This window comes from Camelina sativa, chromosome 4 (genome assembly GCF_000633955.1).
Source record: "Camelina sativa cultivar DH55 chromosome 4, Cs, whole genome shotgun sequence".
Lineage (NCBI taxonomy): Eukaryota > Viridiplantae > Streptophyta > Magnoliopsida > Brassicales > Brassicaceae > Camelina > Camelina sativa.
In genome coordinates, this window is record NC_025688.1 from 21,033,339 (window position 1) to 21,049,097 (window position 15,759).

Here is a 15,759-nt window from a genome sequence, read left to right on the forward strand (position 1 = left end):
ATCAAGCTGTAAAAAGTAGCAGCAGTTCAGAAAAGCACAACTCCTCCGGTCACAACATCAATCAAGGTAATTGTATAAAGGAACAACACAAGGGAAAGAAAAAAAAAATGTATGTATGAAAAATGAAGAGAGGTTTTTTGTAAAAGAGAGATGTTGAGGTTTGCAACACAAAAGTGTGTCTTGCACCTTACATCCGAGAAGTAAAATAACATAATATATATAAAAAACATTTATGTTTTTAATTTGTATATAGAGTAATCTTGTTTCATGAAGAAGCATATTATATGTCCACAAGACTTTTTTTGCCTTTTCTTGTTCCCTGTCCAAAATAGAATCGCTAGGTTTCTATCGTCGTAGCTTGTAAGGATTCTTTAGTTCTCTTAGAGCATCATCCAATTAACGTCTTTAAAGAGTTCAGATTCTGCTAAAACTGAATCTCCTATGATTGACAAACAACAGTTGCATTATTTAGTAACAAAACAGAGTTTTATCTCAATAGAAACAGAGTTTTGTCTATTATTGGCAAATTTCATTATGGTTTTCTCTCCTACGAAAGCGGGAAATTTCAGAATCGTAGATAAGAAGAACAAACATTTATAGCAATTTAGGAGGAAAGATAATCAAAGAAAGAGAAAAAAAAAACCTAATTTTGTAATAAAAAAATAAGGAGAAAGAAGTCTGGGAAGGGGAGTCCCAGAAAAAAAAAAAAAAAACAAAAAAAAATTCCGGTTCCGGTGACGGTATCGGTTCTCTGACGCTCCCCTATTTGTTCAATCTTTCTTCGTTTTTCCCTGGATGCCTCCTTCACTTGTATTCAGGGTACGTTCAAATTCTTCTTCTTCCTTTTATCCATTTCTGGTAAATTCATATCAAAGACTTTTCCAGATTTAATGACTTGTTCTTCAAGCAATTTCTCTTGATTTAGGGCTCTCTTAATCATAATGTTATGTGAATGTAAACGAGGATGTTGCTTTGAACTTTCAGAAACTTGTGGCGATTTACAATTGGAGGAGTGAGGGATTAATTATAAGGTTTCCTCTCCCATTCGCGTTCCGTAGACTTACATATTTTGAAACAACAGTTTCTTATGTGATCATGTAACTAAAAGTAACAAAAAAATTTGCAGGTGCTGATGGATTCAAAAAACACCATCTTATCGCTCTGTATCAATCCGGTTTGCTTGTTTTCCTGGTGGTGATTTGTCTTTTTAAATGATTGACGAATTCATAGAAGAGTTGCCACCATTAATTCTGAGCCAATAAACGGTTTTGGCATGAACTGTATGGCCGTGGCTCTCGGTCCACTAACCGAACGGTACCCGCAGTTTAGCCGATCTTCACAAAGATGCAGACTCCAATCTTTAACCAACCTCGACTTTAACTTTCTTGATTTCAACACTGAACAAACCAGTACTCACTCACACTCCTTGGACCACCGAAGCATCTCTACTCCATGCTTCTCCATATCCAGTAATAATCTAGATGGCTCTTCTGCTGCTCCGCGCGTTGAGATTCTCGGTGGTCAAAGAGTCCCCACTATACGCGCCCTTGTAGCTGAAGTAACCATAGCTATGGTTTCTGGAGCTCAGCCTTTGCTTTTACCAAGTGGTTTAGGAGGTGCTTATCTCTTGCAAACCGAAAATGGTCGCAGCATTGCAGTTGCAAAGCCAGTTGATGAAGAGCCCTTAGCTTTCAACAATCCTAAAGGAGGATCTGGAGGTTTGATGCTCGGACAACTAGGTGTGAAACGGTCAATACGTGTTGGTGAAACAGGAATCCGGGAATTGGCTGCTTACCTTTTAGACCATCAAGGCTTTTCCGGGGTTCCGCCAACGGCATTGGTCAGAATCTCGCATGTTCCCTTCCATGTCAGTGATAGTGATCAGGCCGCCAATAAAGTTGCCTCTTTGCAACGATTTGTGGGTCATGATTTTGATGCTGGAGAGCTTGGATCAGGAAGCTTTACGGTTGCATCGGTCCATAGGATTGGTATACTTGATGTGAGAGTCTTGAACCTTGACAGACACGCTGGGAACATGTTAGTGAAAAAGCTACAAGACCAAGATGAGAGTACTTGTTGTAACAGAGTTGGAGCGGCAGAGCTCGTGCCTATACATCATGGTCTTTGCCTACCTGAACGCCTTGAAGATCCTTATTTCGAATGGCTTAACTGGCCTCAAGCTTCGGTTCCATTCACCGACACTGAGCTTCAGTATATATCAAATTTAGACCCTTTCAAAGACGCAGAGCTTTTGAGAACCGAGCTAGTAGGCTCTATGCAAGAGTCTTCCTTGCGGGTTATTATCGTCTGCACCATATTCTTGAAACAAGCTGCTGCTGCAGGGCTTTGCCTTGCAGAGATAGGCGAGAAGATGACTCGGGACATCTGCAGAGGGGAAGAGAGTTCTAGTGTGTTGGAGATTCTTTGCAACAAAGCAAAAGAAAGCGTGAGTTGTGGAACTGACGATGATGATGATTATACTAGTGAATGCAATGAAGTAGAAGCAGAGCTTGAGTGTGGAATTTTTCAGTTTGACGATGAATTTGAGTGCAAAGAGCTTCCAGATATGTTACATGTGCCTTTATTCACAAGAGTTCCATCCATTGCTGCAAATCTATCTGCTCTCATGCGGTGTCCACCAAACCAGTGGATTACTACATATGATAAAGTACTGGCCAATATTGCAAATGACACGAACAGAGAAGAGGACAGGAGAGATAGGAGTATCTTGAGGAGCAAGAGCCACCCGGTCTGTGTGAATCACGACGAGAAAGAAGGTGTTTATTTTGGGGACATGAGTGCAGATGAATGGGAGATGTTCTTGCATAGTTTCCGGATGCTTTTGCCTGAAGCACTTGAAGGTTCAACAAGCAAAGGACCAAAACCAAGATTAGGATCTTCCTGCAAATTCTGAAGAAACAATATATTCTCTTTAAAAAAAAAAGGAGAGATGACACCTCGCAAGATTAAGATACATAGAAGCAAATGGAAAATGAGACGAGCAAGCTAAGGCCGTCCAATCTAAAATTAATTGTTAGCTTCTTCTTTCTGGTTTCTTTATTTGTATCACTATATATATATATATATTGCTAAAACACTAAGTAGCATAAATAGCTACAAGAGAAAGATTAATGTAACTGAGGTACTGATCTCAATTCTCAAGTGATTTTATGTAAGTTCTTGTTGAAATCTAGTAAAATACTAAAATACATAATTTGGACGGAACGTGTCGTTTTAAACGCTCTCAAACGAGTACAGCGTGTCGTTTTATTTCTGGTTAGAGGAAAAATAAAAATCTTGCCGTTTTACTATACTATAAAAAATAACATGTGTCACACCACTCACCCGTTCTATTTATAATCATTCCTTGCATGTCAAGTGACCTAAAAGGTCAACGGAAAGATCGATCGAGCCTTTTCGAGGAGTGCGAGTGTGTGACANAAGGGAAAGAAAAAAAAAATGTATGTATGAAAAATGAAGAGAGGTTTTTTGTAAAAGAGAGATGTTGAGGTTTGCAACACAAAAGTGTGTCTTGCACCTTACATCCGAGAAGTAAAATAACATAATATATATAAAAAACATTTATGTTTTTAATTTGTATATAGAGTAATCTTGTTTCATGAAGAAGCATATTATATGTCCACAAGACTTTTTTTGCCTTTTCTTGTTCCCTGTCCAAAATAGAATCGCTAGGTTTCTATCGTCGTAGCTTGTAAGGATTCTTTAGTTCTCTTAGAGCATCATCCAATTAACGTCTTTAAAGAGTTCAGATTCTGCTAAAACTGAATCTCCTATGATTGACAAACAACAGTTGCATTATTTAGTAACAAAACAGAGTTTTATCTCAATAGAAACAGAGTTTTGTCTATTATTGGCAAATTTCATTATGGTTTTCTCTCCTACGAAAGCGGGAAATTTCAGAATCGTAGATAAGAAGAACAAACATTTATAGCAATTTAGGAGGAAAGATAATCAAAGAAAGAGAAAAAAAAAACCTAATTTTGTAATAAAAAAATAAGGAGAAAGAAGTCTGGGAAGGGGAGTCCCAGAAAAAAAAAAAAAAAACAAAAAAAAATTCCGGTTCCGGTGACGGTATCGGTTCTCTGACGCTCCCCTATTTGTTCAATCTTTCTTCGTTTTTCCCTGGATGCCTCCTTCACTTGTATTCAGGGTACGTTCAAATTCTTCTTCTTCCTTTTATCCATTTCTGGTAAATTCATATCAAAGACTTTTCCAGATTTAATGACTTGTTCTTCAAGCAATTTCTCTTGATTTAGGGCTCTCTTAATCATAATGTTATGTGAATGTAAACGAGGATGTTGCTTTGAACTTTCAGAAACTTGTGGCGATTTACAATTGGAGGAGTGAGGGATTAATTATAAGGTTTCCTCTCCCATTCGCGTTCCGTAGACTTACATATTTTGAAACAACAGTTTCTTATGTGATCATGTAACTAAAAGTAACAAAAAAATTTGCAGGTGCTGATGGATTCAAAAAACACCATCTTATCGCTCTGTATCAATCCGGTTTGCTTGTTTTCCTGGTGGTGATTTGTCTTTTTAAATGATTGACGAATTCATAGAAGAGTTGCCACCATTAATTCTGAGCCAATAAACGGTTTTGGCATGAACTGTATGGCCGTGGCTCTCGGTCCACTAACCGAACGGTACCCGCAGTTTAGCCGATCTTCACAAAGATGCAGACTCCAATCTTTAACCAACCTCGACTTTAACTTTCTTGATTTCAACACTGAACAAACCAGTACTCACTCACACTCCTTGGACCACCGAAGCATCTCTACTCCATGCTTCTCCATATCCAGTAATAATCTAGATGGCTCTTCTGCTGCTCCGCGCGTTGAGATTCTCGGTGGTCAAAGAGTCCCCACTATACGCGCCCTTGTAGCTGAAGTAACCATAGCTATGGTTTCTGGAGCTCAGCCTTTGCTTTTACCAAGTGGTTTAGGAGGTGCTTATCTCTTGCAAACCGAAAATGGTCGCAGCATTGCAGTTGCAAAGCCAGTTGATGAAGAGCCCTTAGCTTTCAACAATCCTAAAGGAGGATCTGGAGGTTTGATGCTCGGACAACTAGGTGTGAAACGGTCAATACGTGTTGGTGAAACAGGAATCCGGGAATTGGCTGCTTACCTTTTAGACCATCAAGGCTTTTCCGGGGTTCCGCCAACGGCATTGGTCAGAATCTCGCATGTTCCCTTCCATGTCAGTGATAGTGATCAGGCCGCCAATAAAGTTGCCTCTTTGCAACGATTTGTGGGTCATGATTTTGATGCTGGAGAGCTTGGATCAGGAAGCTTTACGGTTGCATCGGTCCATAGGATTGGTATACTTGATGTGAGAGTCTTGAACCTTGACAGACACGCTGGGAACATGTTAGTGAAAAAGCTACAAGACCAAGATGAGAGTACTTGTTGTAACAGAGTTGGTGCGGCAGAGCTCGTGCCTATACATCATGGTCTTTGCCTACCTGAACGCCTTGAAGATCCTTATTTCGAATGGCTTAACTGGCCTCAAGCTTCGGTTCCATTCACCGACACTGAGCTTCAGTATATATCAAATTTAGACCCTTTCAAAGACGCAGAGCTTTTGAGAACCGAGCTAGTAGGCTCTATGCAAGAGTCTTCCTTGCGGGTTCTTATCGTCTGCACCATATTCTTGAAACAAGCTGCTGCTGCAGGGCTTTGCCTTGCAGAGATAGGCGAGAAGATGACTCGGGACATCTGCAGAGGGGAAGAGAGTTCTAGTGTGTTGGAGATTCTTTGCAACAAAGCAAAAGAAAGCGTGAGTTGTGGAACTGACGATGATGATGATTATACTAGTGAATGCAATGAAGTAGAAGCAGAGCTTGAGTGTGGAATTTTTCAGTTTGACGATGAATTTGAGTGCAAAGAGCTTCCAGATATGTTACATGTGCCTTTATTCACAAGAGTTCCATCCATTGCTGCAAATCTATCTGCTCTCATGCGGTGTCCACCAAACCAGTGGATTACTACATATGATAAAGTACTGGCCAATATTGCAAATGACACGAACAGAGAAGAGGACAGGAGAGATAGGAGTATCTTGAGGAGCAAGAGCCACCCGGTCTGTGTGAATCACGACGAGAAAGAAGGTGTTTATTTTGGGGACATGAGTGCAGATGAATGGGAGATGTTCTTGCATAGTTTCCGGATGCTTTTGCCTGAAGCACTTGAAGGTTCAACAAGCAAAGGACCAAAACCAAGATTAGGATCTTCCTGCAAATTCTGAAGAAACAATATATTCTCTTTAAAAAAAAAAGGAGAGATGACACCTCGCAAGATTAAGATACATAGAAGCAAATGGAAAATGAGACGAGCAAGCTAAGGCCGTCCAATCTAAAATTAATTGTTAGCTTCTTCTTTCTGGTTTCTTTATTTGTATCACTATATATATATATATATTGCTAAAACACTAAGTAGCATAAATAGCTACAAGAGAAAGATTAATGTAACTGAGGTACTGATCTCAATTCTCAAGTGATTTTATGTAAGTTCTTGTTGAAATCTAGTAAAATACTAAAATACATAATTTGGACGGAACGTGTCGTTTTAAACGCTCTCAAACGAGTACAGCGTGTCGTTTTATTTCTGGTTAGAGGAAAAATAAAAATCTTGCCGTTTTACTATACTATAAAAAATAACATGTGTCACACCACTCACCCGTTCTATTTATAATCATTCCTTGCATGTCAAGTGACCTAAAAGGTCAACGGAAAGATCGATCGAGCCTTTTCGAGGAGTGCGAGTGTGTGACAATGGAAAGATCATGATAAACGAGAGGTGCTTCTATACGTTTGTTCAGATCAGTGTTACAGTTCTATCTGGCATATGTGAATTGCAAATTTGAGCCCTACTTGCCAAGACATATTATTGGAGAAAACGGAAGAGCTTTTTTATATTCTCTATAGAGATAAAGGCCCAACTTTATTTCAATTGATTGAATATAAGCCTAAAATACATAAATTTTTTGTTATAAATAAAAACAACAAATCATTGGTATACCATTAATCTACTAATATAAGCCTTAGTTTGGATTTATTTTGAAATCCCCATTCATGTTTTTCCATTAATGAAAATGAAATCAAGATATTGAAGATACCGGAACACAAAGATACCATATTTGTGTGCTTTTCTCGAGAGAGTCTTTTTGCTTGTGACCTTTAACCTTGGGAATAAGTGTCTCAATGACATGCTTTGTCATGATGTGGAGACAAATACGTCCCATGTGATAAACTTCTAGACAACATCCGTTTTGTTTCAGCGGACCATGGTTATACATTTCTGCTGTGACATACATCGCGCACCTTGAAGATATCTTAGCCATACATTTGTTAACTAAGTGGTCTGATTCAGGAGGCTGAACTAAGCCGGTGGTTGCAGATGTCAACGCAGCCATGGCGATGATTGTGAAGAAGGCTGCAGCCATGGATTTGGTGACGGTAGTTGTGTTGATGGCCATGATGTAATGTATTGTATTGTGAATTGTTCAATTGCTTCTTCTTTCCAAATTCCGGGGATTTATACTATAGGAAAGATAGTTGTAACAATTTTGAGAATTTATTGGTTAAAATTATGTTTCCTTTAGATTAATTGTGTGTGTGATTAATGAGGCGTTTACTTGTAGTTATGAGTTTGATCAAAAAAAAAAAAAAAAAGATTTGCAAATTTGCAGTTAATTAATTGCAAATGCCTACGTTTATTCCGTTTTAAAGCAAGAAGTAACACATTGAATTACAGTGGACTATCTACAAAACCCATCATGTGACGGCTTCTTAATGGAGCCTTGGCGAAGGTGTTTTGTGAATAAAGTTATTGTAAAAGTTCCAATAAATATTGGATATAACTATTTTGATCTTATTACATAAGTAAGAGTAGATATGATTCTGAGTTTTTTTACAAAGGATACAAAAATGCGCATTGTCAGACTATATTACAAAGGTTAAATTGATTAGCGGATATTTTGGTCAATGCTCAAAGTGATTTGGAACAGTCATTTTAATAATAATTACCCTTCTAATGAAGATTATAGAACAAAAAAACTTAAAAAAAAAAAACAAGAAAAAAGTTGGAGCAATGATATAGAACAAAGAAAAAGTTGCTCATCTATCTAAAAAATAAAAGAAAAAGAGACTTCAAAAGATCTAATTAAGCTCGTGAACATTTGTTTTTACACACGAGGCTACGAGAAGCCCACCGCCACCTTAGCTTTCCCAGGAGATTGCATTTCAACGTCTTCTACTTCCTCATCGATTCTTGGCATCATCGTGAGAACCTTGATTTCACAGCCGTTACAACACTTGACAATTTCTAGAATTTTCTCCTCATCAATGTTCTCTTCTTCATCCCCTTCTTTTCCCCATAGGACCGCGCAAACTCCCACCAATAAAGTCGCCATTCCAAGAACCCTAAAATTTTAAAAGTTAAATAAAAATGGTTAGTTTAGAAACATGATGATTAGTCAGAACCATATGACCTAATTGGGTCAAAACCGAGAGGTTGCTTACCCGCCGAGATATAAATTCTGGCTGAGGATGAGGAAGCCAATGATGGATCCGATGATGACAACAAGAGGGTTAAAAGCAGTGACAAAGACAACGCTCTTTTGCATCGTCATCATTCCTTGAACGTAGCATGCTATGCTAGACGATATTATGCCCTGTAACAAAAGTATACATATTCCACATGTACACCAACATTATAAGTATTCTAGTTCCATATATAATCAACACAAGTTATTATATAGTTAGTCTTAGTCAGGAAAGGACGAACCGCGTAAACAGAGGCGAGAAGGTTCATGTCAAAGCCAATGTTCCATGCAGAAAGGTTTGGCACCATCACAAACGTTAAGGCTGTGGACTGTAACGTGCCCATGAAACACACCATCGTCGATAATGAAAGGTGAGATGAGTATCTCTTCAACGTAGCCGCCTAAAGAAATAATGAATAATATTGTCCTAATTCGTTAGAAGATTGTCTTTTTAGATATATATTATATGATCAATAATCAAAGATGAGTAAGGTAAAAAATTACGATGTAATTAATCTAAAATATTTTCTTACGACAAAGAGAATTTAATTTAGACATTTTTTCTTTCTTTTCAATTTCTGTATGTGTCATCCGTCACGAGAGATCTAATTAAGTACCTGAAGAACAAAAAAGGAAGCCCAAGAAAACGAGGCGATGAGGAGGAAGACAGTGGCTTTGAGGTAGTCCTCACCGGCCGACGAAGAAACTTCGCCGGTGAGGTGAGATCGGAGAAAGTTGAACAGAGGAGTTTTGAACAAAATCGTCAACAAGGCTCCAACCACTATCACTAATGTCCCCACCACTTTTGCTTGGAATCTTACTTTTCTCATCTCCACCTTGTCCATCCTTTTTTGTTATTTCACCAAAATAATTAAATCACACATCATCATCAACGTGCCATATTGTATATATTAAACCTATTTAATGTATTTGCGACTGTTATATATAACTAATTATAAAATTTGTGTTTTTAAATTTAGGTACCTGCAAATTATGGAAATGATAAAGGTCAAAGCAGGCACGATATTGGTGACGGCGCCGGCAAAAGTTGGTGAAGTAAGTTTGAGACCGGCGTAGTATAAGTTTTGATCAATCAAAGGCCTGTTGTTAAATCCACAAATTAATATACACATATATCAAGCTAATGCTTTTTGAAAAATAAACCAAAGTTTAAAGACTAACCCAAGAAGAGCTAGAACAAAAATCTGCATGAATATTGGAAATGTCATCTTCGGCCTCACTTTTCTACAAAACCCCAAATAATCATAATTCAAATGTTTGTATCCGGTGACTTTTATTTATATAGTGTATATATGTTACCTCTCGGAGAGAAGAGCAAAAGGTGCCATAGCAGCCGTGGCAAAGGCGTTACGATAAGCCACAAGGACGTAATGGCTCATGCCGCGGTCGAGCACAACCTTAGTCACGAGGTTCATACCGGCGTATCCGAATTGAAGACATACCATAGCAAAGTATGGTTTGGCTGATTCCGACATATTTAACCCCATATCAAATAAGTTTATCTCTTTACACACAAACCCTTTTATATATAAGAGAAAGGAATACAGGAACGGAGAAGGAAACAACCACTTGTGCTTGTGGAGGTTTGTGCTCTTCCTACGAACAAATTGGTGAGAGGTTCTCTGTATTTATATAGAGCATATCATATTCGGATGAGTTCGAATGCACTTTTGTTTTTTTTTTCTTTCTAATAAGAATTAATTAATTATTTCTTTCTTTTTCTTTTTAATGACGTTGGCATTTATTATTCCGTTAGAATTCTCTTCATTTTTTTTTCTTTCGGCTTTGCACCTAATTTAGATCAAATGTGGACCATGTGGTCATGTGGATAACAACAATTTACATTACTACTAATTTATAGTAATTAGTAAGTGCGTATAACATTTTTAATTTTTGACATACGGTTCATTGAAATATACATGATCAAAAGTGAACGCTAAACCGATGAAAATGGAAGGAAACAAAAAATTCATACGTAAATGATCAATCAGTGAACACACAATCAATCTCCTACCCAATTCTATCATATTAATGAGTGTGACGGATTAGGAAAAAAAAAAACACGAAACCACAACACACAACACAAGTGGACGGAGTGAATTACAAGTGGCAGCAGAAATAAAGTGGGACCTAGGCTTACGTTGTTTGTGGAACCCGAATATGAAATAATGTTTGTAATTAGGACTTTTAGGAGAGTGGATTTTGGTGTTTTTGTGTGGGAGCAGTAGTAACCATACCATATCCATAGGTACGCAGGATGCTTTATATAATTGATATATGTCCTCGCCTGTAAAATATTAATGCTGATTTGATACTATGCAAAACAGAAACATAAGTGTACTTATGGCGAAATAATCTCTTAATTTGTATTTTTTTTTTTTAAAGTCACAACTTAATTGTCTTAATCCATTTGCTCTAGTTCAACTTATTATGAAAACCTATAAGTAGAACTATACGAGGAGTAGATGTTTGATCTTATGCGTAGTGTCTGTATAGATGCTAATCCGCACAAAACCCGGCTATAAACTTTTGTTCCACAATACGTATATTAATTAATTAAAAAGACACTTCTTTTAATACAAAATAGAAAATAAATTGATGAAACTGTGTATTGAATAAAAAGATCAGAGCAAATCTCAGTGATTAATTTATTGTGATATGTTTTTATTTATATATATATATATATATATATATATATAAAATTGGGGTGCTTCGTTAATGTTGCAATCGCTTCATTATTTTTGTAAATACTTTGTCAAGTTGGGCATGATCCATTACCTTCTCTAGAATATGCATTAACGTCACTTTATGTGAGACCATATTGGATACTTGACAAAGTTAGGGAAGATTTTTGCGAAACTCATCTCCTCAAATCATTTTTGATTTACCAGTAAATATTTATATAAGAATCAATCGAGAGGCCATCCATGCATGGTAAATTATTTATTTATTTATGATTTGCATTAATCGACGTAACTGTTTAAAATGCTTTGATATGATATCGATTCGAATATATATTCTCTGGCTTAAGATTTTGGATTTTATGCTTCCAAATTCATATAGATCACATGCATAAATTCATAAACTATATATTAAGTGACACACGAGATGAGGTGACCCATGGGAATAAAACATGGGTATTTCCAGTGGCGATCTAGCCAAATTTGACACCAGGTGCAAGGTGGAACATAGAGGGTGTCGAACCCAAGACCTCATTTTCTAATTTGGTGCAGTCTTACCATTAGACCAGTTTAACCTTAAGAATTTGTATGTAAATTCTTAAATTTATAAATTTCATATGGTGCACATGCACCATCCTCGATTAAGGTGGATCCGCCCCTAGGTATCCTCTTTTTAATAAAAGGGAAGGACACAACATAGTTTTTGTAGACTTTATATTTTTAATAAATGGTTACAAATGGTTACAAATAGGTTATAGATAGGTTATAGATTAATTTATATATTAATGGTTACACCTAAATATTGGGTGCAACCTTAATTGGGGATATTCCAAATTTATAATTGATATATTAATGGTAACAAATAAAATCATGTATATTCCAAACTGTATTTTCGGAAGATTTTTGTCTTATATCAAGTTGTTTCCAAAGATCTTTAAACACAATATTACAAATTTACTTTCCACAGATTTTATTGATAAACCACAACGTTTAATAAAAATTAGGACTCGTGCTAGAGCACAGATTGATTTTTTATATATATATATTATAATTTTAAGACTTACATACTATAGCACAGGTTAAATTTTTATATACTCTAGCACAGAAGCTGCTGGACACACTCTAGCACATGTTAATAATTTTATATACTCTAGCATGGGTTAAAATTAACAATATAAGACTTACATAATAGAGTTACATTCCATGAATAATATTTACCATAAAAATTGTTTGCATGAGTTGCATCCAAATAATATTATAAACAATTACATATATAATGTTTTAAAAATAATGAAATGTATTTTAATCTGTGCTTAGTACGGATCCAAATCTAGTTTATATTATGAAGATGCTAAATCCTCGATTATAAAACTAGGATAATTGATTTGATTAATAGAAAAATTAGATAGACAAGAAGGATAAAGTGGGATGAAGAATGTGGGTGCGATTTTTGGTAACAAAGAGAAATGGAAACAAAGAGGCAAACAAATCCAAATGGGCATCTAATCATATTCCAGCATTTGCAAATTCATTTCTCTACCCACTCACATTTTCGACTGATTTTTTTTTTTTAATGGCTTCGTGGTTGAAATTAACACATATATATAAGCTCACACATAACATGTACATATATTTCATTTTTAAGTATCTTTTATCATTGACTTTTTTAGCATTTTACTTTCTTTTTTTTTTGGTTATTTCTTTTTGGGAACAAGCATTTTACTAATTTTATTTCAATATTTTCGATTCTTAAGTTTTATTTCTTTTAGTATAACTTCTGCTTAGTTCATTTCATTTCCAAAATGTTAACATAATTGAGCATAAGTTATACATATAAGAGGAAATTAATAGGATTGAGGAATAAATGAGTATACTTGCTTGTTTTGCAAGGATGTCCGCCACATGGTTGACCTCTCTCTCCCCACATGATTGAGAACATGCAATGGAAGAGAAATGAGATACCCATAAGTGAATATCTCCCATCATTCTCTTGTTACTGGTTTGCATTCTCCCTCTTTCATATTATATTTTTATAGAATATCAATTCTGTTAACACGATTTTCCCGTTTTAAGGTTCTGTAAAGGCTTGCAAAAGAGAAAACAAAAAGATATGAGGAATAGATGAAGAGAAACATAAAATAAAGTTTAGATTCCACCGGCCAAAGCTTTGGAGTGCGTAAGTGAAGAGAAGACGCTATAAAATTATGGGATTAGGAAAAGCGAGATGGGCCTCTCTATTACTTCTACAACTCTCTTTTGTTTGTCTCTTCCTCCGCTAAAAGATATTAATTAACAGTCGTAGGAAATGATTCATTCAAGCAAAAGAAGGTTCACAATGTTGGACGTTCACGTTACATAATTATTTCTTGATTCGAAATTATACATGTAATGCATGGCTAAATTATAAGAGCATTCAAACTAACTTGTTCCATATATACCTTCGAAATATTACATGTAATGCATGGCTAAATTTTAAGAGCATTCAAACTAACTTGTTCCATATATACCTCCACATAAATGGCAACGTATATATAGCGCATTTGCATGCTAATTTCTTTTAGTATATATGATTTAACTTGAGCTTGAATCCGTTCCAAGTAATAACTTTTCAATTGTAAAGCTAATTTATTCCATATATCTATTCAATGTTTTAATTTCTGTATTAGATCGTTTGTAATTAAAATTAACCAAAGTGAAATTGACTGATACACTCCAATTTTTTTGGTTGTTTTTTGTTGGATATCCGAATAAAACCAATAAGAAAGCTACCGATCTTGTATTCTTGTAATGAATGACCATTCTAAATACAATTAGTTTAGCTAGGAAGCTGTTCAAATATCGTAACACGAACTATTGATATGATTTGATGGTCACAGATTAAGATCAAACAAGATATTTTTTTCTAACTTTTATTACCATATATAAAATTTCTTTTCACTAAAAATAGAAAGCAAAAAGAAACAAGCTCGTTAATTGGTTTTACAAAAGTGTTCAAAAAGAGACCTGCTTTTATAAATTATGAAGTTTGACTGATACAAACTAATACAACGCACGTAGAATCGTAGATCAATCATAGATCATATTCATAAGCATTTATAATTTTATATCATCAAAAGTTTTGGTTTCTCTACTTTTCTTTTCAAGCAAAGTAACAACGGTGCACGGTGCACCCTTCTTTTCTCGTCGTCTTTGCTCTTTCCCGTGACGAAAAAATCATGCTTCTTGTTTCTTCTCTCTTATTTTTTTTTTTCTTTTAATTGAAGACATATAACAACTTCTAACTTTAATTTTTTTAAATTTTTGTAACGTTTCGGTAGCAAACACATTCCCATATTATAGAAAAAGGTGTATGTTCACGCGCTTTTTCTCCATGATCTTTTCATAGTATAATAGTATTAATCTTTTGAAAGAAAAGGAATCGTAGATATGTCGGATCTTTGATATTTGTTTGTATCCATGACAAGTTCTAGTATACTATCTCATCTCCCATACATTTATATCTCTACTTTTGATAATCGGATATTCAGAAAACATATATATGTCTAGTGGTCAAAACATTTTTGTACCACCGGGCTTTAAAACAAACATAAGAAACAAGTCTCAAACTCGATGATAGATCAAAGATAGTAGTACTTCTCTTTACAGATGATAAGTTATGAGATATGGATCGTCGTCAACTTTACTTCTGATGTTGGAATTATCTACATATGAATCTAATGAAAATATCTAATGGATGTGTTAAAAAATTGACATGTAACGTAAAGGTTATGAGATGATTGAATAGAAAGATTCATGCGTGTGTCAAGAAAACACTTGATCCATGATCAAAAGCAAAAAAAACCCCAATTCTTCGTAAACGAATGTATTATGGAAACCAATTAGTCCATTTCGTGGCTGTACGTACGTAACATCAATCTCTTTACTACTGCAGCTGATCGATCAAAAAGAAAAAGAGCTCACAAGGAAATTATATAAAGTTAAAGTTTTTTGGTCAAAGAATCCTTTTTAAAAAAAAAAAAACATATATATCTGAGAATAGCATAAACATCTATGACTCTTTTGTAAGTGCACAATAATTTTTTGACAAAAGAAATGTCCAATAATTTGGGCAATCTTGTCCTGCTTATCTTTCAAATAATTGAACTGAGTATATATCTTTTGGTACAGTAGAGTTATAAAAGATGAATGACAGGCAAACTTAATTATAGGATTGATCAGAATCAATAGATTTATTTTGTCCAACCATCGAACCAAAGTAGCTAGATTTGTTTTAGTTTATTTGATTCATATATAAAAGAGCGTTCGCATCTTTGTTCACGGCAAAACTAATTCATCTTTGAATTTTTAACATGTATTCTATATGAGTTAAGTTTAAGGTAACATCTATATTAACATTTTTGAAGTATATTTTAAGTTATGCCTTTTAAATTATAATAATTTGCAAAGTTAGTCTTTAGAAAATTGCATAAAAAATAATAAGTTAAATATGGAAA

General features: G+C 35.3%; 4 protein-coding genes across 4 annotated transcripts; 2 read left to right on the forward strand and 2 right to left on the reverse strand.

Annotated features, from left to right (window-relative positions):
• LOC104781556 (phosphatidylinositol 4-kinase gamma 8-like) lies at window positions 643-3,157 on the forward strand. Its single transcript, XM_010506264.1, has 3 exons — window positions 643-819; window positions 985-1,031; window positions 1,127-3,157. The coding sequence occupies exon 3, from the start codon at window positions 1,274-1,276 to the stop codon at window positions 2,912-2,914; it is 1,641 nt and encodes a 546-aa protein (XP_010504566.1). The 5' UTR covers window positions 643-819; window positions 985-1,031; window positions 1,127-1,273; the 3' UTR covers window positions 2,915-3,157.
• On the forward strand, window positions 3,995-6,509 carry LOC104781558 (phosphatidylinositol 4-kinase gamma 8-like). The gene is made up of 3 exons (XM_010506265.1): window positions 3,995-4,171; window positions 4,337-4,383; window positions 4,479-6,509. The coding sequence occupies exon 3, from the start codon at window positions 4,626-4,628 to the stop codon at window positions 6,264-6,266; it is 1,641 nt and encodes a 546-aa protein (XP_010504567.1). The 5' UTR covers window positions 3,995-4,171; window positions 4,337-4,383; window positions 4,479-4,625; the 3' UTR covers window positions 6,267-6,509.
• Window positions 7,114-7,498, reverse strand: LOC104781559. Its single transcript, XM_010506266.1, has one exon. The coding sequence runs from the start codon at window positions 7,494-7,496 to the stop codon at window positions 7,119-7,121; it is 378 nt and encodes a 125-aa protein (XP_010504568.1). The 5' UTR covers window positions 7,497-7,498; the 3' UTR covers window positions 7,114-7,118.
• On the reverse strand, window positions 8,095-10,198 carry LOC104781560 (WAT1-related protein At3g56620-like). Its single transcript, XM_010506267.1, has 7 exons — window positions 9,885-10,198; window positions 9,747-9,809; window positions 9,549-9,665; window positions 9,182-9,410; window positions 8,807-8,965; window positions 8,542-8,693; window positions 8,095-8,442 (listed from the first exon to the last, which is right to left on the reverse strand). Exons 1-7 carry the CDS (start codon window positions 10,070-10,072, stop codon window positions 8,217-8,219), a joined length of 1,134 nt encoding a protein of 377 aa, XP_010504569.1. The 5' UTR covers window positions 10,073-10,198; the 3' UTR covers window positions 8,095-8,216.

Coding starts and splice junctions, on each gene's coding strand:
- LOC104781556 (XM_010506264.1), top strand. CDS start 1,274: ATGAACTGTATGGCCGTGGCTCTCGGTCCACTAACCGAACGGTACCCG.
- LOC104781558 (XM_010506265.1), top strand. CDS start 4,626: ATGAACTGTATGGCCGTGGCTCTCGGTCCACTAACCGAACGGTACCCG.
- LOC104781559 (XM_010506266.1), bottom strand. CDS start 7,496: ATGGCCATCAACACAACTACCGTCACCAAATCCATGGCTGCAGCCTTC.
- LOC104781560 (XM_010506267.1), bottom strand. CDS start 10,072: ATGGGGTTAAATATGTCGGAATCAGCCAAACCATACTTTGCTATGGTA. Junction 9,666..9,746: donor TTTGTTCTAGCTCTTCTTGG/GTTAGTCTTTAA, acceptor ATTTAACAACAG/GCCTTTGATTGATCAAAACT. Junction 8,694..8,806: donor TTCTCGCCTCTGTTTACGCG/GTTCGTCCTTTC, acceptor CTTTTGTTACAG/GGCATAATATCGTCTAGCAT.